Source organism: Halichoeres trimaculatus, unplaced genomic scaffold, assembly GCF_033239565.1.
Source record: "Halichoeres trimaculatus isolate MK-OKI-2021-1 unplaced genomic scaffold, fHalTri1.1 fHalTri1_scaffold_20, whole genome shotgun sequence".
NCBI classification, from domain to species: Eukaryota; Metazoa; Chordata; class Actinopteri; order Labriformes; family Labridae; genus Halichoeres; species Halichoeres trimaculatus.
This window is the reverse complement of record NW_027437198.1, coordinates 6,602,552-6,630,189: the sequence shown is the minus strand read 5'-3', so window position 1 is coordinate 6,630,189 and position 27,638 is coordinate 6,602,552. Positions and strand designations below refer to the sequence as shown.

The 27,638-nt window shown below is 42.6% G+C and overlaps 1 protein-coding gene across 2 annotated transcripts; it reads right to left on the bottom strand.

The window, feature by feature from the left end:
* Positions 1 to 1,232: 1,232 nt before the first annotated feature.
* Positions 1,233 to 25,820, bottom strand: gprc5ba (G protein-coupled receptor, class C, group 5, member Ba). Of its 2 annotated transcripts, none has more exons than XM_074696469.1 (4): positions 24,839 to 25,820; positions 7,448 to 8,479; positions 7,102 to 7,247; positions 1,233 to 4,627 (listed from the first exon to the last, which is right to left on the bottom strand). In XM_074696469.1, exons 2-4 carry the CDS (start codon positions 8,475 to 8,477, stop codon positions 4,583 to 4,585), a joined length of 1,221 nt encoding a protein of 406 aa, XP_074552570.1. In that variant the 5' UTR covers positions 8,478 to 8,479; positions 24,839 to 25,820; the 3' UTR covers positions 1,233 to 4,582. The 2 variants fall into 2 exon arrangements, with proteins under 2 accessions (XP_074552570.1, XP_074552571.1); XM_074696470.1 differs by having other exon boundaries at positions 7,126 to 7,247; positions 24,839 to 25,816.
* Positions 25,821 to 27,638: the final 1,818 nt, after the last annotated feature.

Genomic DNA, 27,638 nt, shown 5'->3' with positions numbered 1-27,638 from the left:
AAATGGCTATAATGGGCAGTATGAATGTTGTAGAGAGATGAAACTAACATCACAATACTCATCTCATTGAGACGTACATAAAAGGTAGGAGGTATTTTTTTTCATGTATCTCCAACAGGAAGCCAGCAATTTTCCTTTCAAAATAAGATTGTGCTGCATTTTTACCCTTTCTGCAAAAATTATTTCCTCCGTAACTATAAGTGGTATCGGCTTGAATTTTGCTGAGATGACTGGCTAGACCCTGCTCTACAAAACTTCTGATGGAAGTTGTTCTTTCAGACCCAGTTTTCGAATGACCAGCCCTCAAAGTCCATGAACCCCAAAGAAGCCCTCTCAGCTCCCTCCATTAAAATACATAGATTTGGAGCCTCCGCCTTGCGCAGGCTTCTGCATTTGGGCCTCTAGTCAAAAAAGTAAAACTGGTACAGTTTTAAAAATGACATGAATGGATTCCTGACAAAATTTCCTACAAAAATATCATATTTTTACTCAGGTTAGGTCAACATTCTGGCCTATATGATGAGTTCTTTCTAAACTTTTTTGAATTTGAATCCTCTCTCTGCTGCAGCAGTTCTGTGATGATGTCACACACTCATTAGGAGTTCCGTGCAGCTGGTCATGTGACTCAGCAGAGGAAATAATACATGGTATCAACTGGTATACCACTAAGAGGGCTAGAGAGGGATTAAACCCTGACCGTGGTGGGGAAACGGGTATGACAGACTGTCAGAAGTGACCAGGCGAGAGTGCCAGGACCCGTCCAATGCTGCTTGCAGCTTTAATTAGCTGTAGCACTTTCTGCTTTCGTTATATTTTTAGACCAGAGGTTGCCACTTATATGAAACATGAATGTAGTCTTATGACAGCTTTTTTAAAAGTTGATAAACCCAATAATAGCCACCACCATGTTGAATAAACTGACTCAACCAGAGCTGAAATGAGCAGAGGTGGAGCTGAGGTGGGTCTCAAGCTTCAGCGCACCCACCTTTACAACTCAGCCTCACTTTGAGTTATGTTAATCTATGCAGGGCTCTTTTACTGTGTTTAATTTTTAAAAACCCAGTTTATTCCTGCAATAGAAATAGACATGAAAATATCAGCCCTTTGGAAGAAGACTCATAACTTTTGTAGCTCATTCTCAGTCAGAAACAAAATAAGGTTGGATTCAGGAGAATAAAAACACAACACCCAGTTAAAAGTTAACTACAAACATGACACTTTTATTGAACTTTTTTTTTCCTGATTCAGTTACAGAAATGAGAGTTAACAGTTTTTTTCTTTTTCTAATCAGGGGAATAAAGTTCTATACATATGCATGCTGCGTCACTGCACAGTCACAGCTGTGAAAACCAATATCAGCCCTGTCAGCTGCCCCGCAGGAGCAGCCTGAAGGCAAGACAAATCAGGAGAGGACAGGCAAGGACATGCCGAACCCAGGGACGAAGGGTGTTCAGTGGGCCGTCCGAGGATGACAAACTTAACATATAGAAGTTTTGTGCAAATTTCACCACAGTCTATTTGATTTTACACACAGAGACGATAACCACCAGAAGTTTCTCTTTTTTTCTCCCTCCTGTCTTCAAACTAACAGAGGAAGTTTATTTTTAGGTCCAGTGTTGATGGCGTTTTGTTCCTTTCTGGGGACTCGAACTATTTTGGACCTCTTTCCCCTGACTTGTATCGCTTTGCTTCTCAAGAGCCCGCTCTCTTTTGTGTTTAAGAAAGCACAGACAATAAGTGTGTCATCTGATATACACTGAAATTATGATTGCAGTCACATGACCCTTACATAAATAGAGTTAGTATTCAAAAGTACATCTGAGAAAGGTCTTACATGTAGAAATGGTGATAAGCATGCACAGATAGGTAGTCGACAAGTGCAAAATCTACAAAGTCACATGTTATTCTTTTATTTTTTTGTATTCCACATTGAGTGAAGTCTTCACAAGAACTGAAACCTCCCCACTTTGTCTCCTTTCTGACCGCCCAAACCCTGAGGACAGCTCGCTCTTCTTCGTGGGCTACGACGCACAGACCTGTGGTCTGTTTCTTACCAGGGAGGGACCAAACACAGCCTGACAGAGCATGGCACGCTCTGTTTGGGCATGGAGCTAGCTCCCTGGTACCAGTCCTATTTTAGAACAGCCAGTGGGTGAGACATAAACGTACAGCAGCAGTTAAGAGGTGACACGTGGTGTTTTCTTAGTCGAGGTTGGTTGTAAGACGGGGTGTCACCAGAACGACTGTAGGAGGGTTTGACTTTTTCAGCCCATCCTACTCTGTTTTTATGTGTTTTGTAATCCTTGAAGTATCTGAAAACAATTTGTAGTTCACTGCATGATGTGCTGTTGTTGTTTTTCCACCAAAATAAGTATCCTGTAGTTTTGTTTTTACCCTCGCGACTGTGACAGCAAAGACCTCTGTCTCGCCTGTGAATCTTTGCAGGAGGTACAAACAACGTAAAAGCCTATAAATGACAACTCATGTTGTTTCCTTAAACATTAATCAAACGAAAAATAAAAATATAAGCATATCTAGTGTTGGCAAAGTATTTCCAAAAAAAGCTATTTTAAAAAATAAAGACACCAGCAAGAGAGAAATAAAAGCATAAAAGGAACAACAAGCGAATGTATGAACACAACGCCAACCAGTTAAAAAAAAGTCCCCAGATAAAAAGAGTTTGTAATCGTCAGTTCTCCAGTCAGTCATGTGATACTGGTGTCTAAAATAAGCCTACAGTTAAAAAAAGAGTAAACAAGCAAGCAAAGCTTTACAGCAATACTATGTACACAGCGTTTCCAGTGTAGAGACAGAGAGAGTGTGTTGGTGTCACGGTGAAAGTGGGAGGGTGAGAAACAGAGACTCCAGTGAAACAGGAGTCCTTCTTGGCACGGGGCGGGCGGGGGCAAGTTCGAGCCGACCACAGAGAGTCAGGAGGAGGAGGAAGAAGAGGGAGGAAGGAGAAGACAAGCACATAGAGCAGAGCAGCATGGCCGCCCCCACGTCACGAAAAACACACACACACACACAGGCAGACCAGGGAGCCATTTTCTCACATGTCAGACTGACGGGAGGAAGTCGCTGGGATTTCTCTCCCTTCTTTCCATCTCACACTATCATCTTCCTCATCTCTTCCATCCCTTAAACCCTTCCTACTCTTGATCTTCTCCCTTCTCTCTGGCACAGTAAATCTGATCTCTCTAAGGCTCTCGGGTATCTCAACACACCAGCCCCTCGGCTCTATATATAGCCTGTCACTCACACACAAATACTGGATCTGCATCAGTGTTGTACCTGTAGTTTGAGCCTCAGTGGAGGAAGCTTATGTGGAGAAGAATTTAGCACCAGAATGTAACCTTGACTCCAAACCCCGCCCCCTTCCTCCCTCTGATACTCATTGAATCACAACACTCATGTACGCACACAAACAACACGGATAGAGGAACTAAGAACAGGATACCGATTCATTTCCTCACTCCATTTCCTGCTGATATAAAGTGACAGTTTCTCCTAGCTGGTTCAAACCGCCAGTGGCCACCGGAGATGTGGGAGAGCAGCACACACAGTAAAGTCTGACCTAGATTCAAGCTGCGCTGCCTCCTTCCGTTGATAAGTGACGCCCTCCTCGTCCAATCAGAACGCACTCTGCTCTGTCATTATCGTATTTAAGAGTAGTTCAGTAGCAGCTTGTGATCCCTCTGTTGCAGGGCGCTCCAGGCTGCTTTTCCGATTGTTGTTCTTCACAGTTTGTCTTCACGTTGTTGCGAAGCGTCCATGCAGGTGGGAGGATGAGGCGAGGTGAGAGGAGTCAGGTGTCTTATTCACAGACGGAGCAGAGAAATGCAAACACAGATCAAGAGGGAGGAGTGGAGGCTTGTTGTAAGGGATGTAAGGAGCACACACACACACACTTTTTCCTCTCTACACTCAGAGGCTGAACTCTATGAAGAGGGCGGTGCTCGAGCTGTACAGTTGCCCATGTGCTCAGTCTTCACCTACACCGTGGATGGATGGAGGACAGAGCCAAATGTTTGAGTGCCAGCGTTTTCGTTGTTTTTTTTTGTGGAGCAGCAGCAAAGACATCCTGACTGACAGGAAGAGCTAAACAGAGAGAGAAGAAGAAAAAAAAGGTTTCACAGTTTTCAAGGATGCTTACAGTGCTGTAGTCTCAGGGGAGCAAATCAAACAGAAAAAACTGCATGTGATGTTTTCAGATCGAAGTCAGCGCCCGTTGTGTTTTGCTACTTGCTGGTCACATTTTGAGTTTTTCAACCCTTCTTTTAGAAATTTTTAATGTGCTAGAAGAGCTTCAGCTTTGTCCTCCATGCCCTACTTTCTCTCAGTCTCACATGCACTCATACGTCACTTGATTTGCACACAGTCAGTGTTTTAGTCTGTACACAGAGCGAAGGAAAGGGCCCTGCTGGCGTCCACGTTTTTAGAGTTCAGTCCAACCAGACGAGCCTTTCGTTCAGGGGGTCCCCTTCCCTCCTCACTCTCCTCACCCTCTCCTCACCCTCTCCATCCTCTTCTCCTCTTCATTTCCTACCACACTTCTTCTTCTTCTTTCCTTTCCTCTCGCTCACCACAGCTGCCTTCCCGTGTAGGTTGGAGGAGCGGAGGGCACCTGCAGAGGAAAAATTGAGCTTTGTAAATCAGGAATAATCTGGAGAGCATCACACAGTCACACATGCATCTTTGCACACATGCATACAGCGGCTGAGCAGGCTCCAGTTACGCATGCTGCCCTGCAAATCCTTCTGTGGTTTGGAACAAACGATGACCATCTTTTAATCAACGTTAACCTCCTCCTCGTGTTTTATTAGCCTCTCAGATGTCCTAGTTTTAATGCAAACCAATGAGCTGAAGCATTTGTAGGACATTTGACTTCACTATTTTCCTTTTACAGATGTTTTCACTTTTGAGAAGCTTAACATTTTTTTTTTTAATTCAAAGTTTTTATTTTTCTCATAAAACCCTGAAAGCGCACACTGTTATGTAATAGATATACTTATCTCCCATTTTATCCTCGATTCACAATTTAATCTCTGAATTTCACTCATCTTAAGTTATTGAAGGCTAAATTTCATATTTAATATATTTTATTCCCTTTGCTTAACATTCAGTCAGAGAGGAGGGATGGATGTGTGATTAAATTTGACTTCTCTTTGGATGAGGATGAAAGCTCTGACATATCACCGCCATTTTTCTCTGGAAAATCACCACAGTGATGGAATAGGGGCTAAAAAAAAAGAACTCAAGGACCCCAAACACATCTGAGACAGCTCCGACCTTTTCCACATTTAAATCCCAACTCAAAACTCATCTCTTTAGAAATGCTTTTAACTGTTGATGCACAAATCAATGTGTTTTGTTTTTTAATGTGTCTTTTTAGTGCATGATTCACATTTTATAAAGTGTCTTTGAATACTTTGAAAAGTTCTATACACAATAAATGTATTATTATTACTTTTTTTTTAATCACCATGTATTTTTTAAAGGAGAAACTTTAGGAATACGAATAAAGATGCTATGAGAAGGATCTGCTTTGATTGGATTCCCTCGCCACCTTCTGGCCCTGAGTCTTACGCAAACTGTCATAAATTACTTATGAGGAAAAACTGACCCCTTTATTATTAACCAATGGGTAACAGAAACTGCTTATATCGGAGATCTTAGATGCATTCCGATACGATACCAATACTTGTTTTTTTGCTGATATAGGACCGATATCCGATATTAATATCATAACACCTCAAGTCTTGACAGTATTCTGGGAGCCAGTTTAGCAGGATCGTTTTGCTGCGAAGTACGGAGACCTGTTCTTGAATTAAAGCAAATTGAAACCTGTGATAAGATCCAGGCGGAGAAGAGTGTTTCTGCGGTGCTAACAGTCTGAATACGTTGTTGCTTTGCAGCCATTTGGTTTGTTTCCTTCACTTTTTTATTACCAGTTCTTTGTGGAAGTTTAATCTATGTGGCCTTAAAGTAATACTTGGGGATGGAACAAGTTGGGTCCTATCACAAGGTTTAGGGCAGAAATGACCCCTACAGCAGTGTTTTTGTGCAGCAGAAGCCCAGGGCGCTCGCACCAAACACCCCCTCCCTGCTCCTCTGCCGGTTTCCTCTGCACTCAGACGGGGCCATATTTTACTTGACCAAAAACACAAATAAACGGACTCCCACCGAAAAAATCTGATATCGGTCTGCATTCACGCTTTATTTAGAGAATTTTCACACAAAAACACAGCTAAATAAGGCTCTAGTTCTCATCGTGTCGTAAGACGGCGCTACCTCCGCTGCAGAGCCACAGCTGGCTAAGAGGCGCTCGCCGCTTAGTGTATCAGTCCGCGCGCGCGCGCGGCGTGCCAGATATATCAAACGCAGGTAGTCTGCCAGGACTAAGAGACACGATGAGAATGCAGACTAATATCGAATTTTTTCGGTGGGAGTCCGTTTATTTGTGTTTTTGGGCAAGTAAAAATTGGCCCCGTCTGAGTGCAGAGGAAACCGGCAGAGGAGCAGGGGGGGGGGGGTCTTTGGTGCGAGCGCTCTGGGCTTCTGCTGCACAAAATCACTGCTGTAGGGGTAATTTCTGCCCTTAACCTGTGATAGGACCCAACGTGTTCCATCCTGGAGTATCACTTTAAGTGAAATTTCTGTCGAGAGCAAGAATAAGTATTTTAGCATCCAGACAGTTAATGTATTGTGCTAGGGTGTGGTACGCTGGAAATAAGTCCACCTGTACCAGCCGGTGCGCCCATTACTCCTGCGTAATGAAAGGTGTGACAAGCAGGCAGACAGTGGCATCATTCAGCGGACAGATAGCATCTCCGCCTCTATGGAGCTCTTTCACACCCACACTCACACAAATCAACGCCAGATGAGGGACCATCTGTGTCAAACCCATCCATGCATGTGCCCACGAGCTATAAATACACACAGGTTCACGAGACATGCACCTTCAGTCTGATAAAGCACACACACACTCACACCTCTCCCTCATTCCTGTGCAATGACGTACGGTCTGGAACGCACAAATGTGCATGCAGTCTTGTCGGCGTAGTCGAAATGAGAGAGCGGCGTGTAAGCAGCGTGTACCTGTGACTGGGAGGATGTACTCACCGCTCCCCCGTTCAGGATCATGGTCATCTCGGTGGGCTGGTACACGTTGCTGCGGAAAGGAGCGCTGGGCCTTGCTGCGGTGTTACTGTTATGTTGCCCTGCACCACCACCGCTCCTCAACCCTGGAGCGAAAAACGCAAAGAAAAAGAGAGGTCAGGCATTTATTCCTCGGATAAACAACTACAAAAATATCCTCCTGTGCTTATTTTCTTGCCACACATGCAAATATTTCCTGCTGATCTATTACTCACTCTGGCCTACATTCCACCTACAATCTGCCTGCACATATTCATCCTGTCTGCTTTGATATATTGCGTCGTACCTGCAGTGTTCTCATCGCTGTATCCGTAGCCCTGGTTCTCCACAAACTGTCTATGAGAAAGAGGGATGTCTTCATCAAAACTGGTCTCTCTCATTCGTGTTGAGTTCTGGGAGGTGTCGAAGTAGTCTGGGGCGGTGGGCTGAGGAGGAGGTCTAAGGCAGATGTGGGATTCTGGAATGGCGTGGAAGATCAGCAGCAGCCATCCCTGAGCCACTAAAGCGATGGCCAACGCCGGGTCGTTCCAGTCTGGGGACCTTCCCAGCCAGGCGTTACCGTACAGATAGAAGCCCACCCAGGCCACCCACAGCAGCAGCGAGAGGAGACAGGTCACCAGCAGCCAGACGGCGTTGCAGCGCCACTGGCGTGTTTTTGCACACAAGGCCAGAGAGGCGGCGGTCAGTGCTGCTATGAGGAGGGCTAGCACGTAGCTGCAGGCTAATGAGAAGTCCAGTGGTAGATACTGACAGGCAGCTCTCCCCTCCCTCAGCACGGTCAGGAGTAACCACTCAGCAGCGATGATGCCCTGCACAGCGCTCAGACCCAGCGCAAGACCTGTGAGGGCGCAGCCACCAGGGCTCCTGCGCTCCCGGCCCAGCCTGCGCAGGCGGACGCCCTGCACCAGCAAACAGGAGAAGCAGACAGCAAACAGGAGGCCCCATAGGGCCCTGCGGAGCAAACATAAAGACTCATCCTGCTCGATCAGGTAAGCAAAGCTCAGGCCGAACAAGCCGAGGACGCCCAAGAGCAGAAGAAGGATGGGTCCCACGCCGCTGCGCTTCTCAGCCTCACTGATGTGGCGTAAACGGCACAGCAGGATCAGGGCGAGCAGGATGGCTGTCAGCACCCCACCAGCTGCAACTGACTCCACAGCTACACCCCATATGGAGTCCAGGTCACAGAGGAGGGTGTAGGGTCGCACAAGGCCCCATCCGCAGCCTCTCGGGAGAGCTTCAGAGTCCTCGGAGTCTTGACTGGTCACACGATGAGTAAGAGACACCAGGAGGAGGAGGAGGACTGGCAGGAACGCCATGTCTGAGAGATCAACAGGAGAGGACAGTGGAAGGAGTGGAGAGAAAGAGGAGACAGAGAAAGTGAGTGAGTTTTTCTGGAAATGAAACGCAGAGTTGAGCAGTCAGTCATTCCCACTGTTATTATCTGCTGGTGAATGACAACACAGACAGCCACTGCTGTGTTTTAGAGACGAGACAAAGGACGGCAGTTCACGCAGGGTGAAAGACAGAAGCCTCCAAACACACAACAACCCACGCTGCCTACAGCTCGGCCTGTTTTTGAGCCTTTTAAAAGCCCCATTTTACCAAAAAGAAACACCTACAAACCTGGAAAAGTCCAGATGAGCTGCTTCAGGTCATTCACAGAGAGCTGGGCCCGTACACATGACAAGCCATTAGCGGGGAAAACAGACCGTTTGTACTAACAGTGAAAAATAAAGTTGATTGCTTTAACCATTACAGGCCCTAACAGCAGGATTACAGCGCCTGTTCAAAGACAGACATTGTGCAATACATTACAGTTTGAGACATTACAGTTTCACATTACTGATTTCATTATTGAGGTTTTCTACTGTGCGCTCGGAAACACCACACGCATTGACTCTGCTCAAGATCGCCAAACTTTCTCTTTCTCTTTGTTTACATGATTGACTCACTGATAACAGCTGTTTGTGTATTCTTGTAATAAAATCTGCATTTCTCCAGCTAAAAAACCTTTTCCTGATCTTCTTTCAGTCACACTGCTCGCCAGGTTTATCACTGTTTATGAGTGGTAGACACCCCGCCAAACATGGGACGTTGGAGACGTTGGGTCGCTGTGTCGAGGACCGTATCTAGACATCAGAGCAGTGTACAAAATGGGTACAAACTTTTACATCTAACTAACCGTTTTTGGACGTTGTAATGACGGTCAACATTTGTACGTCATTTGCAGACCAAAGCTAGGCATCAATGAGACGTTCAAAATGGATCCAAACATTCAGACGTCATTAGTAGACCTTTTTTAGATGGTAACCTGACCTCCATACGACATCCAAAAAAGACGTATTAAAAACTTTTTTTCTGCACCTTCAGGAGACTTGATTTAGACGTCAAGAATTACGTTAAATTTACGTCAATTCAATGTCACATTGCGCAGTGGGATGCGCTGTTCAAGTTTGTTTGATGGGGTTTTCCAGGAGGTTCCCCTTAGTTATGACTTAGGGCGTATTCAGACCTGGACTGTTTGGTCCTCTTTAAACGGACCAGGGTTTGTTTCTCACGCTGGTGCAGACTTTCCATGCAGGTGTGAATAGACACAAACGAACCCTGGTGCGAACCAAACAACCGGACCGAGACCCACTTTTCAAGGTGGCCTTGGTCCGCTTCCAAACGAACTCTGGTGCGGTTCATGGTTCTCCGGAGCAGGTCTGAATACAAACCAAGGTCCATACATGCGCCTTTTGGGCCTATAAAGCCACCGTAACCTAACCGTCTTTGGTTCATACCTGATCCTCCGTTTTCTGTTTAGCCACGCTTTTGCAAGCATGTTGTGGGTCAGGACACGCAGAGCATAGCGTCTCCTTGCTGCGTGCATTCGTCTTCGCTGTTCCAAAACTTGAAACGGTGTTGTTAAGCCTTCTTTAAAACTGAAAATGATTTTGCAGCTCTAATAAGAGCACAAACACACGTTTACCTCCATTTCCAGGTCTGTATTCTGTCAGTGCTGTCCAAAGAGAGCACTGATCGTCACACACGTGGATCTGTTTACAGAATATAGTCCACTTGCAAAAAGTACAATCTGAAGACAAACTGCACTAAATGAAAAAAATAAAGTCCGCTTTTGGTCCGGACCAAACAAGTGGACCAAAGGACTTTTCTGGTCTGAATACAGCCTTAATCTGCACCTGCATCTCTTTCATGGTGTAATGAGTTAGCTGGACCATTATTTGCAGTCGTGCATGCGGCTAACGCTGCAGCCAAACGGCCGTTCCATTATAGAACTTTAGGACTAATGGTCCCGTTTGTTTAATGATTGAACGTGCATATGGGGCGCAGGTCAGAGGCAGAGCGTTGACCGTGTCCGGAGCTGCTCGAGCCTCTCACAGAAAAGCTGCTGCATCATGCATATTTTAAATTCCAAAAAACTGAGATACAGGGAAGAAAACTAGTGTGTACAAGGAATTCTACTCACTACCTGGCGTCTCAGAGCATCGAGCAAAGCGAGAGGTGATGTATAATACACAGCAGCAGCTGGAGCCCTGCGAACAAACCTCAGATACTTTTGTGTCTCGATGAGGAAGAAGCAGCATTCAGACAGCAACACCAATTCTGAGTCTACATTCGTCTTTATGCATCACAACTGTCACACACTCACACATACACACTCTTTTCATCTGGATCTATGCTGGGATAATCAGTGCTGTCATTTCACCTGACAGCCTGGGTGTTTTATGAGAGGCTGATCTGTATTTAAGCCACCACAATAAGTCTCTGAAAACGCGTCTCTGTGCCAGGTTGCTGTCAACCGTCTCTCCGCTACGTCGCTAAGCTAACAGGAATTCTTTCTGAGCTGCTTCATATATTTGTATGTCCAACAATCGGCCCTTATGAAGAACATTTAAGGCCTGAAAGCTACATTCTGGATGGTTTATTTCAGAGTCATTGAAGTCTCACACTCCACAAATAGACTCTACCACAATATTTACACACCACTTAAAGGACACTGGATATCCCATGCTCCTTTTCCATGCCGGTAAGTCAGGGGGAGTTACACAGTCAGACCCGTCAGGGGAGAGTGGAAGATTTAAATACACACCAGCCAGAGCAGGAGGTCACACACACACACATCCACACACACTCCTTCCAGCTTGGAGCGTAATAACTGGGCCAGACAGCCAGAGAGAGATAGCGCTGGAGACACTCTGATTTATGTGATCATGAAAATAGAAACAGAAGTTTGAAGATGTTTTATGAATCCGCAATAAATAGATGAGGCCTCAGTTTGTTTGTATAAATTGTCACTTTTATGTTTCTGACTTTTAACGTCTCTCTGAGAAGTAGCAGACAGGCGCTGTTGAGTGATTTCATGTCATGCTGCCTTGTAGTTCTGCTCCTGTATCTTTAGATACAAACACTTCCTGTTTTCTGACTTACACCTTGAAAGCTGTGAATACACGGTGGGCTGTTACAGCTGTTGTATGTGTAAGTTAGCACCTCCAATCAGCATAACCGGCTTCAAGTCTCAAAGTGATCAAGCTCAGACTGGTTGGATGACAACAGAAAGGAAGGAAACCCGTCCTCTCTTGCCAAAATGTGCTTCCTCAAATGGAGTGATTGCTTTCCAAGAGGACACATAAAACATTCTGGTGTTCAAATATGCCTGATTTAAGGGAGTAAATTATTCTAATCACGTTTGGAATGACTTTTTGTTTGGCTTAAGAATAATTTGAAGGCGTCTGTGTTCATCTAAGGTGATCCAATGGACAATTTTTGACATTTCCTAGAGCAAAATTACAAAATAAACAAAGTAGGGATGTCTCGATCCTATACACTGATCTGTATCGGCACCTGATTTGGCATTTTTTTGAGGAATCAAATAGTATCAGATTCTGTTATGTGATCAGGACCAATCCAGTTTTCAGCACCGTCATGCTTTGCGGCTGCTGTAAATCAAACCACGTTACAACCTTGTCCGCTGTGTGGGACTACTTCTCTTTGGAGAGCAATGATAGTAAAACAGTGTCTTACAACATTTGTAAAGTGAGTGTCCCTCAAGGAGGTACCAACAGGGCTCACTTTAATACAACAAATATGATTTGTCATTTACAACAAAATCACCCAACAGAGTACGAGATCAATCAGAGACAGCGATCAGATCAGTATTGGATTGGTATTGGCAAAACATACCATGAAAAACTTGGATCAGATCAGAAGTCAAAATATCTGTATCAGGACATCCCTGAAACAAAGTATGAGTCTGAAATTGGAATATATGGTATCCAAAAAGTCTCTCCACAATTAAAAAAACATTTAAAAAGCAAACAGACAAATGCTTGGAATTTGTTACAAATGAGAATTACATGTTGACATTTTTTTTTTTTCAACTAATTTAGTAGCAGAACGCTGAAAGGCCTGTCAGTGTTCTCAGGTGTTCATGGTTATCTACTCCTCCCTTTATCCAACACTGTCCCTGTCTTCGTAAATTTCTTGTGCCATGAATTGACAAACATGACGGTGGATCTCTTTTCCTCTAAGTTCTGTAGTTTCCGATTAGTTTCAATAAACCATGACACACTATGTGCCTTTTCTTGAGGAGTAGTCATTATTTTAGTGGTTAATTTAACAGTACCCTTTTTATCAGCAGGAAACCTGAAATACACAAATACAATGTGATTGAAAACTTTGATAACTACTGAGTAATAGGGATGGGTACCTTTCATATTTGAAACAATACGGTACTGATGCCCAGTACCAATCGGTATCGGTACTCAATGGTACCAATTTTCGGTACTTTTTTGTGTTTATGTGGTAAAAAATATCAATTTGTTTGATATTAAATTTATATTTTTTAAATTTAACATATTTATTCCTCAATATGTTACCGTGCTATGCTGTCTTCATGTCCAGCATGGAAAATCGTGTACTCTTCCACTTCCTCACAGTCACAAAGATGCATTTAGGTACCTAAACATGGTACCTTTTGATTTTACATGAGTTGGTACCCTGTACTTTTGACAGAATTGGTACCTATAAAAGTATCCAATTCCCAGTACATGAATAGTACATGGAGCAGATCTGATAAAGATGGCTCATCAGTTGCCTTTGTAATGTATGCCTTAGTTTTAAACTGTTAAGAGACTTTATGCTCACCCTATAAATTCATATCAACCAGTGTCTCAAAACTTCTCTATTAAAAATTTTACTTCATGTAAGAGGCACAGTGTGATCATTTCAGTTCATTAATAAACTGTTTTCAATGCTTAGTTTGTTATTTATGTAAATGTGTAGTCTAACAGTAAAAAAGTGAAAGTAAAAAACATCCAGTGTGTGTTTAAAACACAAAGATCACATATTCCTCCATTAAGGCTGAGCAGCAGAAAACAGTTCCAGGTACGGGCACTTGGATTTTCTACCACGTCACGCCATTTTATCTGATTTTTTCTTCATTAAACATTTAAAACTGGATTACACCTCCTGTCAATCCCATCAGACTTAAGTTACTCTGTGTGCAGTTCACAAGTGGTTCATCCAGAGCAGGGGTAGGTGACCTGGGGCACGGGTGCCACAGCTGGCACACGATGCTGTTTATGTTGGCACGCAGAGAATAATTACAATATGGCCAAGGACTAAATGAATACATGAAACTACTGTGTTGTACTCTCTTTAACACTTTGAGCACACTAATGCTCACACAAATGCTCTTCTGTAAAATTTAACAAATAACATTAAATAATAAATGTAAATCATGACATTACAAGTGCGAATGTGTCTTGTAAGTGCATCACTGCAAATCTCCTGGGAGGTAAGTCTGCTCGTCTGCACTCACACCCATTTAGCGGTGTTATCAAGGCAAACAAACCAAGTTCCAGTCGTTCTTCCAACATAGTCGGATGAGGGAGTATGTATTTATTGCCAGACGGCCAGGTATCAAGTCACCTTTGCTGTGAAAGTGAGGTATGCTAGGACATCAAGTCCTGTTAGCAAAGTATGAGAAACAGAGCTTCATTATTGATATAAGCCACATTCAACTGGTCTGTCCAGAAAAAAATGTCTTGTTTCAAGTTATTTAAAGACAAAAATGAGTTCTGAATTGCTTGTAACAAGTAAAAATAATCTGCCAATGGAACAAGAAAAAAAAGCTCGAAAATTTGCTAAAACTAGATTAATGTCTCAATACAAGTAACTTTTCTCTTGTTCCATTGGCAGTTTTTTTTGCTTGTTACAAGCAATTCAGACCTCATTTTTGTCTTTAAATAACTTGAAACAAGAAACATTTTCTGGACTGGTCAGGTGAATGTGGCTCATATTAAGTCTAAATAGACATTTTCTTCTGAAAATAAGACAATAACACTTGATAAGATTTCAGTTTTTTCCGGTGTGCTGTCAAAAACCAGGCAACGGAAAGAAGATATACCAATTCTCACTGCATAGCTTAGCATGGAAAACCATTCAATGACTATCAATGATTTTATAAAAGAAGTAAGGATTGGTATTCTGGACATTATGGTATTTCAAAGTGGCTTGAGTCATGGAAAAGGTTGCCTTCCCCTGATCTGGAGGAAACACCACAACACTTCGGCCATGTCTACACATAGCCAGGTATTTTCAAAAACTAATATCCCTCCCTTGTTTTTTTTTATATTTTCGTCCACACCCAGCAGGCAAATTCACCAAAAGTGCAGTTCAAAGCATGCCAAACCCATATTTGTCAGTGTCTTCCAGACATAAAACCCATGCCAGCCAATCAGAATGAGCCCCCATCATTCAGCTGTGACGTTTGAGAAACGAAAACTCAGATTCATGGCAACAACATGAAACCAGGAAACCTGAGTTTTCCAAAATCTTCACTTTGGCTGGAGTTTTTAGAAAACATGGTTTTTGTTGATGTTAAGCTGTGGTTTCGCGTGGACGTATAAAAACATATGCGGTTTCCCAGATACCCGGCTACAGGGTGGGCCAGAAAGATTTACCCATCGTTTTTTCTGCACTATCCAAAAATGCTTGCAGACAAACATAACAAACATTGAACACAGTTTCTATACTTTATTCTCTGTCACCAAAAAGATTTACATCTCAACATGGCCACCCTTTGCCTTTATCATAGCCTGGAGACGACCTGGCACTGCCTGGCATGAGCGCCGCACTATCTCTGCATCAAGTTTTGACCATGACTTCATCAGAGCTGTCTTCAAAGCAGTGACACTGCTGTGAGATACTCTTGAAACCTCCCTCTCCAGGATAGACCAGAACGCAAAGTCCGTTGGATTGATGTCCGGACTTGACGGAGGATGGGTGGATGTGTGAGCTGGTGCACCATCTTGTAGGAAGACATACTCGTTTCCAAACCCATTGGTACACCAAGGCAACACTTTTTCTTCAAGCATTTAAAGGTACACCTGGCTGTTCACTTTCACAGCCTCCTGAGTGAGGACCAAAGGAGACTTTGAGCCATCAGATGCAACAGCAGCCCACACCATGACTCCAGCTGGCTTCTGACAATGAAAATGAGTTCTGCAGCCTTTGGGGAGGTGCTGTGCACTATGTGCATAAACCCTGTCATTCTGGGACCTGACCACTGCCTGAACGGTGAAGATCTTCTCATCAGACCAAACCAGGACTTTGTCTGCGACACTCTGGATCTCCTGCAGCATCATTTTCCCCGTCAAGCCGTTTTTTCTTAGAAGCAGCTGAAATCAGTTGTCTGTGTTGCATTTTTAGTGCTTTCAGTCCGAGATCCTGTTTGACGCTTCTTCTCAGTGAAGTTCTTGAGATGTTCACTTCCTTTGCTGTTGCCCTCATGCTCCTGCGAGGATTCCTTTGGATTCTCTTCCTCACCATCTCAACAACCCTTTTGGTCCGGACTGAACGTTTTCTTCCAGGGCTTGGCTTGCTGGTGCCATTGCCAGTCTCCTTGTATCCTTCTATGACATTGTTGACAGTCTTATGACAAACATTCACCTTTTTCATGATTTGCATATTCCATTTCCTTTTCCTTTTTTTTTTCTTTTTTTTTTTTCTTTTTTTTTTTTCTTTTTTTCCCCCATTTTATTTATTTTTTCCCTTTTTTTTGTTCTTTTTTTTCCCTTTTTTTCTTTTTTTCCCCTTTTTCTTTTTTTTTTCCAACCATGATTTGCATCGTTGTCAGTCCAGCCTCCTTCAAGGCCACAATCTGGTCGCACTTGCCCTTCTATGCCATACTTGACAATCATTAGGAGTAAACAAATGAATTCAGGTACATCAAAAGCTATGCATTTTAAGACAAACTATCCCAAATTTTATGTTTCTAGGACAAAAGCTAAGCAAAGAAAATAGAAATATACGATGGGTAAATCTTTCTGGCCCACCCTGTCTGTCCAGATACGTACTCGAGTGTTGAAATTTTTCTGAAATTTCCACATTCCCATAAAACACAACCTCACAGGCAGCGCACTCAGATACTTTCATCTGTTTATGAACAGACTTTGATGTATCTGTCCTAATATCCATAAAATATATATATATAGTTATTGTAAGTCAGCGTTTGTTTACAACTTTTGAACTATCATCGTGTATTTCAGTGAAGCCCCAGAGGGAACATAATGAAAGATGCATATGTGTGTTTGTGCATATTCATTTGCTCAGAGCTCTTTCATGTATCCTTCAGAGATTCACACCCTAAAAATTCCTCCTACCCTCTCCTCATTACTAAAATTCTCCCCTCCCTTATTTCCTGCCGTTACTTCAGCCTTGCGCTTCCTGTCCTCTCCTTTCTTCCTGGTTGCAGAAGCTCAGCGCCGCTGGTTATTTTGATTGTGGTACATTAACATCCATGAGTGCTTGTGTTGAGGGATGAGTCACCCAAAACAGACACACAAAAGACAGATTTGGAGCCTCACACGTCCACAAATGCAGCTCAAACATGCATGCTTTCACGCCTCGTCTTTGAGTTCCTAATCCGACATCAATCAGGTTGTATTTTAAGACGCCGCTTGATAACCCTGGATGCAGACAACAAAAAGCCACGCAGACTGCTCCTCTTTTAGTTTTATTTTTGCACTTTTCTTTTTGTCTGGCTTTGCTGCCATGTTTTGTCACTTCCTGATGACACAGCCTGTTAAAACACAAAAATGGAGACAAGTGTTCACACTTCAGAGCACGCTTGTGAGTGACTGATTCTTCATCCTCTCATCCAGTCACAGCTCTTTTTGCACAGATGCTGCTTTTTTGCACAGGGGCAAAACACACATGTGCAAAATCACTGATGCTTCTGCAAACCTGCACTCCACACACACCTACAGCACCACATGCCACACACTCCAGTCCTCCGCTGCCTCTCACTAATATGAGTCATGTGAAGAGAAAGAGGGAGGACAAGCGTGGCCTTCTGCTTTGTGCAGCACGGACGATGCTGTCGCCCTCTCTGCCTCCCCTCCCTCCCATCTTTCGAGGCATGTTTCTCCCTGTCACTCCCGCTCCATGCAGCCATTAAAAAAAAATCCTCTGTTTCGTTGGATTTTGATGCCACCTCTCCTCAAGAGCAGGCGTCTCATCTTTCTGCAACATTTGAAGACAAGCTGCGAAAGATGCGCCTCACACACCTCCTCTCCTCACATTTTCTCCCTCTTTCTTCCTTCTTAATCCCAAACAAAACCTTCTCCCTTCCATTTTGGCTTCTTCTCCTTCCCTCCTCGTGCCCCTTCCTCCCTCCCTCCTTCCCCCGTTTGCCTTTCTTCTTGTGTATCTTATGTAACGGGGGGAAGGATCCAGCCCTTGCCAGTTCTGCTGCATGGCTACTGTTTCTCAGGCATCGTGTTCCTTGGTGCCAAAGCAGCCTGCTGGCACCCGAGAGGTCGGTCTTAGTTTTGTATTCTGCACGAAGTCGGGTTTACATGTATTCATGCTGCACGTGTCTCCCATGCACGTACACAACAGGCTGGCTGGCTGGCTGGCTGGCTGGCTGGCACAGCGCCTGTGTGTGCTGGCTTTATTTGCATGTAAATATCCCATTCTGCTTGGTGGCATGTATTATGCATCTGTGTGAGGGGGCACCACATTCTCACATGGAGCTGAACGTGGCAAGTATGCAGCGTGCATTCCATATAGCTGCTGTTTGACACAACAGACAGGATCACAGGCGGTGGGAGCACAAATGTGCAGCACTGCAGTCTTTTAAATCTGCTCTGGGCTGGATTGGAAGGGATGAGGAAATCCAGCTACAATTACATCCTCCTTTAATTATCAGACGAAGCACACAACCAGATGCTGCCTAATTAAGAAGGTGATAATTGGGGGGGATTATTGCATTTTGACGACTCATTCATTCACATTTTTACTCCTGCTTTTATATTTTATATTCAGACTGCGGTTGAGGAGGAAGATGTGTGTGGGTACGCGGCTGGGACACATACTCATCCAGCTGTTGGGGTGAGAAGGTCATTTGCAGGACGGGTCCCGGCAGCTGCTCTCGGATGTTTCTTGCACTGTTTTCTCCAACACTAACAGACCTTTACTTTTCCATCAGCGCATAAATTTACATCTTGCATGAGACACAAGGATTACATAAGGCCTTAGAAAAACAGTCATGTTAAATTGGGAAAGGCCGAATATGGGGCGCTGATTGTAAAGTTGCACACACTACAAATAACATTTCTCCATATTAAGCTCCAAAACATAGCTTATTATGCAGATTTAGAGAAAAATTTATGAAAAATATAAATGTTAAACGTTATATATAAATTAGGGCTGGGATGATATGACATCCTTGTGATTCAATTTTACTATGATTTTTGGGGTGCCGATTCGATTTAAATTACGATTCTTGGATATTTACGATTTTTGCGATTCTAAGTTTGCTTTTTTAACACAAGACCATAGGAAAAGTTAGATGAGGATAATAATGTCTACAGACTATATCAAGAGCCATATTTTGCTATAAAATGCACATCACATGAGTCAGAGAGAAACATTTCACCCTCTACTGGAGAAAAGTGGTATCTCTTTTCCAATCCATTTTACAAACAAAGACTGAAATGAAGAATTTAAATAAGACAAAAAAAAAAAATTTTGACAAAGAATCACGATTTTGATATTGTCAAACAAAAATCCCTATGTATCGTACATCAATTTTTTTTCTTCCACCCCTAATATACATGTTATAAATACATGGCTAAATATTTAGCTACGTCTCTAATCATTCAGTTTTCATGATAAATATTTAGCTTTTATATCTAAATACTTTACAATGATTTCTAAATATTAAGTCAAGATTTCTAAATCTTTTTCTTTTTCTAAATATTTAGCTACAAATTCTAAATAAAGAGTTCTTTTCCAAAATGCTATAAATCCATTTCAATAATTGTCATGACCGGGTTAGACCAGAAACAGGATTGGTGTTGTTTGGAGAAAAATTGCATCCTACAGTACATTTTAAACAAGGAAAATGAGCAAATTAACATAAATGTAATATTTTATTATTAAACAAATCAATATTTTTTACCACATAAACACAAAAAAGTACCAAAAAGTGGTACCGTTGAGTACCGGTACCAATTGCCAGGTATCAGGCATCAGTACCATATCACTCAAAAGTGAAAGGCACCAATCCCTAAAGCTTTATGCTTAGAAATCTTGGCAAAATATTCAGAATGAAAACTAGACATGCCCCGGTGCCAATTTCCTTAATTTGGGTGATTGACCAATCCTTACCTATAAAACAGCCAGCCATTGGTCCTTTTTGCTCTGAGACCTAAAACTCAGGACACTTCATTGGTTGTTTAAGTTAAAACATAAAGATTTATTTGTTTGTTCAATAAGTTTCACTAAAATTAGATTGGAACATTGAAGATAAATGCTGTCAGTTATAAAAAAAATAAGAAATAAAAATCGGAATTGGCAGGTCAGGCTTTTTAAAGATCTGTGATTGGTGATTGGCCAGAAAATTGTGATTGGTGCACCCCTAATGAAAACTAAATGTTTAGAAACGTAGCTAAATATTTAGAATCAGGACATTTATTTATCACATTTAACATTAATAAAAAACATTCAACATTTATATAAAATTTTTGAGAAATATATTTCACGAATATTTCTCTTAACCTGAACAAAAAGTGATGTTTTAGAGCTAAATATGGAGAAATGTTGTTGTTGTTTGTTGTGTGTGCAACTTCACAATCGGCGTCACATGTGGATAGAATGAGCATGGATTAAAAACACAAAAATGCTTCCACGCTCCTACAAACAGTCTGTCACTGAAGAAAGTCCCTTCTTCTGTTTTGAGTTGGTTTGTGTTTTCTCAAAGGGTAAAAGTCTGCTGTGAAAGGTCTCCTTATGCGTGACAACATGTGTTTCTGATGTCGCCAAGCTGGAATTTTCAAATTTGAACAACCACTTTTAAAATTTCTAAGAGTCTGAAGCATGGGATAAATTTTTCTCATTTTGGACTGTTCAAGCCCTCTATTTTTGTAAATCAAGGGCACTTTGACAGGACACATGCTTGTTGTAAATCCCTGAACTTGTGACTTTCCAGAAACGGCCTTCCTCTCCCATCGTGGGTTCATCTGGAGTCTGGGACCTCCTACACAGAACATTACAAAAGCATGGCCAATTTACACAAGATGTCCTTGGCAGCAATAGAGAAATGTCTCTGCGTTAATGCTGCAATTAAAAAGACATCACATGAGAGCAACAGAGAGATGCTTAATGCATGTTTCCAGTTTATCCTCAGACTGTCATTAGCAGCAGCACTGGTCTAGAAAGTGCCTTAGATAATCTGTTGGTTTCACAGCTTTTTTTGTTAAACTTTTCAAACAAAAAGCAGAAAACTTCAGCTGGCTGACGCTGGGAACTCCTCCAACTTCCTCCTTCCTTCAGATCAAATGCACAATAACCTTGAGTTACAATACATAATCTGATCAGCCTGAGTGTGTCTCAAATCTCTGCGTGTCTGTAAGCCTTCAGCGTGACGTCACCAATCCCTCGCAGCGGGTGGTGTCAGATAGAAAGAAGAGGAATGGAAGGGGTGCAGCCGAAGTCACAGGCATGATGAACGAGAGAGCTAAATATGGAAAAGGAGTCTAAAAAGAAGACAGAGCGAAACAGGGCTGAGACGGACAGGGAAAGGGACTGAATGGTGAGACTGAAGGAGTGTTTGTCCATTCAGAGTGCAGACCTCCTGGTTGGCTGGCAGCATGGAGAAACTGACAGTGGAAGTATTTTCCCCAGCCTCTTCAGACACCCCGAGACATCCTAATTAGGCCTCATTACCATGTGACTGTGCTCACAGCAAGACCATATGCTAATTGACTTAACAATTAACAGCCCCAGTACACCCCTCCCCACGCACACACACACACACACACACACAAACACACACCTTTTTCCTTCTCCTCTTCCTCTTCAAACAACAACTGACGGCTGCGTCATTAGTCAGATGAGAAGACATCCCAAACCCCAAACATGCGCCCTGAAACCAGCCACAGCCCTCAGGTGTCATGTGATCTGCCCACATGCGATATCAATGAGCATCTTTTATAATTGATGAAGCCAGAGCATCGAGAGGAGGCTGATCAGAGCGGCCCAAAAAGATCAAATCTAGATTGTGATCAGAGGAGCAGGAGGAACAGCCGGATGTGCGGTGGAAGAACTGGAGCGAGCTGAGTGCCTGGAGCATGCATGCGTCCGTCTGCGTGTGTGTGAGCTACAAATACATGTGTTATTACTCTTATTTTGGTACTTGTGCTCTCATTCGGGTAGTTTGACTTTTATTTTGGTGCGATAACTCTTTTCAGAACTCTGGAGAAATACCTGCTTTTGTGTGTCATGAACACATCTCTCTCATAACTCAGGTTACTGCAACAACATGTACAGGCTGAGACAATAGTCACGGCAAAAATTAACACAAAGTTGGATTCAGTGATGGCAAAAAGTAGGTAGAGCTGATGATCCATCCTTTCCCTTTTCTTTCAACATCCTCCTCCAAGCACAAACGTCACAGTCGCAGAACAGTTTCCTTCAACTTCTGCAGGTCTCCTTGTGGTCCTTGTCTGCCTCTACCCTGACCTTTCTGATCATACTGCATCTTGAGTCAGCTTAGTGTAATTTTTTCAGGGTGTGCACCGCCAACATCTCACTGTGCTACTGGTGGTGTTGCAATTCATCTGCAAGTGTTACTCTGAATTTGGTAGCTGAGAGCTCCTGCGAGGATTTATCAGCTCGTTATGAAACCATAACGCCTCTTTGCGGCCTACAAAAGCGAACCAAGACCAAAAAACAGGCCAACATTATGTGTTGTAATTCGTAATCATGAATACTCCTTAATCATTATAAATTTTTTTTTCAGAGTAATTGTTCATGAAAGTATTAAGTTTATCAGTCAAAAGAAAGCAGCATTCAGATAAGGGCTGAACAATTAATAATCTAGTTGCAATTTTTTAGACCATTTTTGTGATTGTGATTAAGCACACAATTTATTCATTTATTTGTTGATATTTTATTTTCATTTACTTATTTTTTTATTTTATTTTTGTTTTATTTTATTGCATCTTATTATTATTCTTGTTTTATTTTATTATTACTATTGTTTTGATTTATTCAATTTGTTTTATTTTATTTGTTTTATAATATTATTATTATTTTATTTTATTATTATTTTATTATTATTTTATTATTATTTTATTTTATTATTTTTTATTTTTTAATATTGTTTTATTTTATTTTTTATTATTGTTTTATTTTTTATTTTTATGTATTATTATTATTATTATTAATGTTATTATAATTATTGTTTAATTTTATTTTTTAATATTGTTTTTTTATATATTTTATTTTATTTTTATTATTGTTATTATTATTATTATTATTATTGTTGTTGTTGTTGTTATTATTATTATTATATTTTTTTATTTTTTTATTTTTTAATTTTGGGGGGGGGGCTTCCGTAATATTTACTAAATACTCCCCATAAATCATTCTATAGTGTGACCAACATGACAAATGATCGTGTCAACATATAAACAATTCTTTCCGTAGGCTAAGTACAAGCTACTATATACCCTTCATAGATAAAACTTTTTCTTTTTTTCTTTTTTCTTTAAATTGTTGCCATTGTGATTTGAAAATTGCATTCTGTAACATTGTGATGTCTGTTTCAATTCGGTTAATTTCTCAGCCCTAATTCAGATTCTCTTTGTCAGAAAACACAACCAGCACCTACAAAGAAGATCATGCACTTTGTCCACAGGGGGCGCCAAAATCAACACAAACAGAGAAAGTTCCTTACTGGAGCTTTAACTTGTTTGTGGTATGACTCTTCTGCTCTGGTATTTTGGTTTCATATCTCTACATTCACAAGACTCTATTTGTTATATCGTGTCAGGTTTAAGAGGTGGGGCAGTTCTCATGTACGTAAAAGTGTCTCCCCATACTGCTCACTCACTCACTCACTCAGCTGTGTCATGTGTACATATTAAGCCCCACCACACACACTCGTCCAAACAAAGTACATATGGCATCAAGCCCTGAGGAAATACTGTGGCATCCTCTTCTCCCAGGAGGAAGATAACTAACTCACGAAAGCACAGCCTGAGAATAAGCGACTCCTCTCAGCTGAATATTGATTAATGATGGAAAACAGAACCCCGGGAGCTTTCTCAGACACAAATACTGCTCTGACCAGAGGCTGGAGGCTAATGCATCATCTGTCTATTCAACAACACAGGCGATCTTTACATTGACTTCCATTCACTTACAAACTTCCTTTGCGTAATTGGGCTCAAGTGGGCATTTAAGTGCAATTTTGTTCCTATTTGGACGGCTAAGTCAGGTCTGTGTCTCTTGTTTTAAAGAGTGGTGTGGGAGTGGGGAAAGGGGGTGGACACTTCTTCTATAGAGGACACCCTCAGTTTTAGCTGACCTAAGGAGCAGCTCAATGCAAACACACATTTAGAGAACGCTCTTTTTTCTTTTCTTTTTTCAGCTCAGCTCCCCCTCTCTCAACAATACCAGCCACATGGGAGGGTCCCTGGGGGGTTCCAGAAGAGTGTGTTTGTTTGAGGGAGCAGCATTGTTGCAGAGGTGTGTGCGCGTTCTTGTTTGTGCCTGTGTGTGTGTGTGCGATCCAAATATAAAGAATGACATCTAACCTTTGAGCCTAAGAAAGCAGCAGTGATTGACACTCCTAAAATACAACCAATGCATTGTGGGTTGGAAATGGAGGCGCAGCTAAAAGAGACCAACCTTTTCATCCTCGTGAGAAAAATGTGCCACAGCTAATCTGTGATTAAACATCACACCGGTCAAAGCCCTCAGTGGACATGTCTTAGTTAAGCTCCACATAGTTTCTTTAAAAGCCCCTTGAGGTCAAGGCCGTAATGTGCCGAGCCCTGTGTGTGATTGTACATCTTGTAACATGTCTACATCACTGCGTGCCCTCTCTGCCTCACACACACAGACACACACACGCATACACCTGCAGTTGGTGCATCGACATCGCCTTCCCCAGGGGTTGTCAGTGATGCAAAAGCTCCACATCAGCCTCTAAACAGCCACATCACAACAATGCATTCAAAACACGAAGCCCCCTGAGTGTTCCTCGGCTAAACCACTCGTGAAAATAAATCAAGCATCTTCACGAGGGTGTCACACTCCTGCACCCCCCTTCTTCATTAATCAACACCCCATGGGCTACATGGTGATCAGCACGTACCTTAATCGATATAAACAGATCCGATCGGAGACGAAGGCGGTGGCACAGATGTCAGCTACGGTGTGAGGCAGAGTAAAAATGTCACATTTCGGACTGAGCTGCGCTCGCGGTGTTTGCGTATTCTCTCTCCATCCACATGGGCTCGTGCGCGATCAGCCCAGATGATTCCTCCAGCTCCAGGTTGGGAACCAGAGGTTGTTCAGCCCGTCTCTGTTGTCCTTAGAGGAAGCACGGCCACGATTAGCGACTCTCAGCAAGTCAAAACAGAGGGGAGACGATCACCCCGGGGTGTCGGGATTAAAATGTGGACGAGATTCGTGATTGTTTCCCCCTAAATCCTTTGTTCAGCGGTGCGCATCTTTTGACTTTCACTCTGCACCACGACAGCAGCCTTCATGAAAAACATAAATAAAACATATTCTGAGTCGAAATCCTGTGATGCACAGAGCAGAGGTGTCCCACAGAACCAGTCGGTTTTCTTCTCCTGTTTGCGCTAAATCTGTCCCCCTGAGACTCCGGGTTGACGGTCACTGCTGCCCCGTGCTGCACGTCTCCCGACTGAATGCATCACCAAAAAACTGCGCTCCGCATAACGTGCGCACTGATAATCCCTCACTGTGCACACACACGCTAACACATCAAGTGACAGCCCTCCGGAGCAGCCACGGCCTCTCCTGGCTCCTCGTGTCCTCCGCCCTTAAACTGCTCTACCCTCCGATGAATTAATTGGTGTCGGACTGAGGGACCACCTTATCAAATCCCCTGTGGATGCACAGTGGCGTGCGCTCGCCTTCTCGCTTACGCACACACACACACATACGCACACGCCTCCTAAACTCTAAATGTCACTGTAACCGGCTGCACGCGTAAGTAGGACTCTCTGAATGCTACACCTGCTTTGCTCCAGTTTGCGGTCGTGTTTTACCTCGGCCACTGCACGAAGTCACAGAAAATATGCCGATAGTGTCAAGTTAGCGTGGGGGACCTCTTTTCCTGGTGTATTTTTCAGAATAAAGTCAAGTTACAAGTCGTTTTTGTGGTAGAAATGAAAGAAAAGTTGTTGCTGTAACATAACTTTCTTTCCCTTTAAAATAGGCATAGAATTAAATTAACTGCTAATCTTCCTATAGCGTTGCAAATGCATGAAAATTTTAACATAACATCTCTATTTTTTTACACATAGGAGCAACTTTCCATTTACGCACAAACACACTTTAAGATCAAATAAGGGAACTATTTTTTTGCGCAGAGACATTTGGCTGAAATGTGGAACTGAGCCACCATCATCAACAACACCAGACCGAATCATACTGCTTCCAAAAGATGCCAAAGAAGAAGAATAATATCCAAATAACGGCAATACACGTGAATATTGGCTGTTTTATGATCAGTCAGTCTTTGGTAAAAAAAAAAAGTGATGCTTTTATTTTGAAAGTAATCAATCGTCTTTCCCAGGATGCTCTGCTTGCACCGTGGTGCTTGATGCAGCTACTAGCCGCTCTGCTGCTGCTGATTTCCCCCTCTCGTCACATGCTCGTCAGCTCAGCTGCTCCAGTCCATCTACCAGGGGTGAAGGGGGGGATTCAGTGGTGAAGCTTCAACTACCCCCCACCCGGAAATCCATCCATTCTGCCTTTATCCTGGTGCACGATGGGAGCCTGTGGGAGTGTTGTGAGGCAATGCTGTCATCATTTTTGCACAATATCTTTAAGAATATATGTTACCACTGCAGTTTGAGCAGAATGTGACAGCTTTAACACCTCTGACCTGACAGGCTACCTTAGAGCTGCTGCTGTGTGAAATATAAACCATCAAAAGATCATTATAAACTGATTTTACATGTTTTCCTTATCAATTATACAAACAGATAAAACGGTGCTACTGATTGTGTTAACGAAAAAAGCATGACACAAACAAATATAGGTGGGGTGTATGACATACATCAGTAAGGCAGTATTTTATAATTTGTTTTTCAAATAATATGATTCCATACATGAAAACAACAATACAAGTTGCTGTATGTACATTTGGGAGCCTAAACACTCACTATAGTTCCCTCCTGGTTGATAAAATACGCTTAACTGCCGCCCTGGCTGGTTAAGATGTGATAAACTGCTCTCTTGGGAGCAAAAACACCCACTAAAGTGCCCTCCTGGTTGGTGAAACACACTAAAATGCCCTTTTGGGAGGAATAATTACAATAAATTGCTCCCTTGGCTGGCTAAACATGATAAACTACCTTCTTGTGATGCAAAGTGTGAGTTGTTTGCCCCCTTTTTTTTTGCCCTTGCCCTTAAAAAAGTTTGAACACGCTTCTGATAGGTGGTGATATAACAGCCATTAGGCGAAGAAGAACAAACAGCCAAAAAATGCCTTGTTGGGGCCCAAAATGTTACCAAAAATGTATCAAAAGTGCTGAGCTCGAAACTTAATAAAAAAGATTGCCCTGTTCAGGGTCCTGGGTGGCCAGAGCCTATCCCAGCTGTCATTGGGCGAGACGCACCCTGGACTGGTCGCCAGTCAATCACAGGGCTGACACATAGAGAGACAACCATTCACACACACACACACACACACACCTTCAGACAATTTAGTGTTCAAATAACCTGATGAGCATGTTTTTGGACTGTGGGAGGAAGCCGGAGTACCTGGAGAGAACCCACGCATACACGGGGAGAACATGCAAACTCCACACAAAAAAGGCCCTTTGGCCAAGTTAGGAATCGAACCTGTGACCTTCTTACTTTGAGGCTGCAGCGCTAATGGTTATCCCAAGGTGCAGCCCCCAAAAAATAAATTA

Bases quoted from the DNA above. Each gene is read 5' to 3' on its own strand.
- gprc5ba (XM_074696469.1), bottom strand. From the start codon at position 8,477: ATGGCGTTCCTGCCAGTCCTCCTCCTCCTCCTGGTGTCTCTTACTCAT. The intron at 7,248-7,447 runs GTACGACGCAAT...TTTTCGCTCCAG, and splicing joins CAGCGATGAGAACACTGCAG to GGTTGAGGAGCGGTGGTGGT. The intron at 4,628-7,101 runs GTACACGCTGCT...TTTCCTCTGCAG, and splicing joins GTACATCCTCCCAGTCACAG to GTGCCCTCCGCTCCTCCAAC.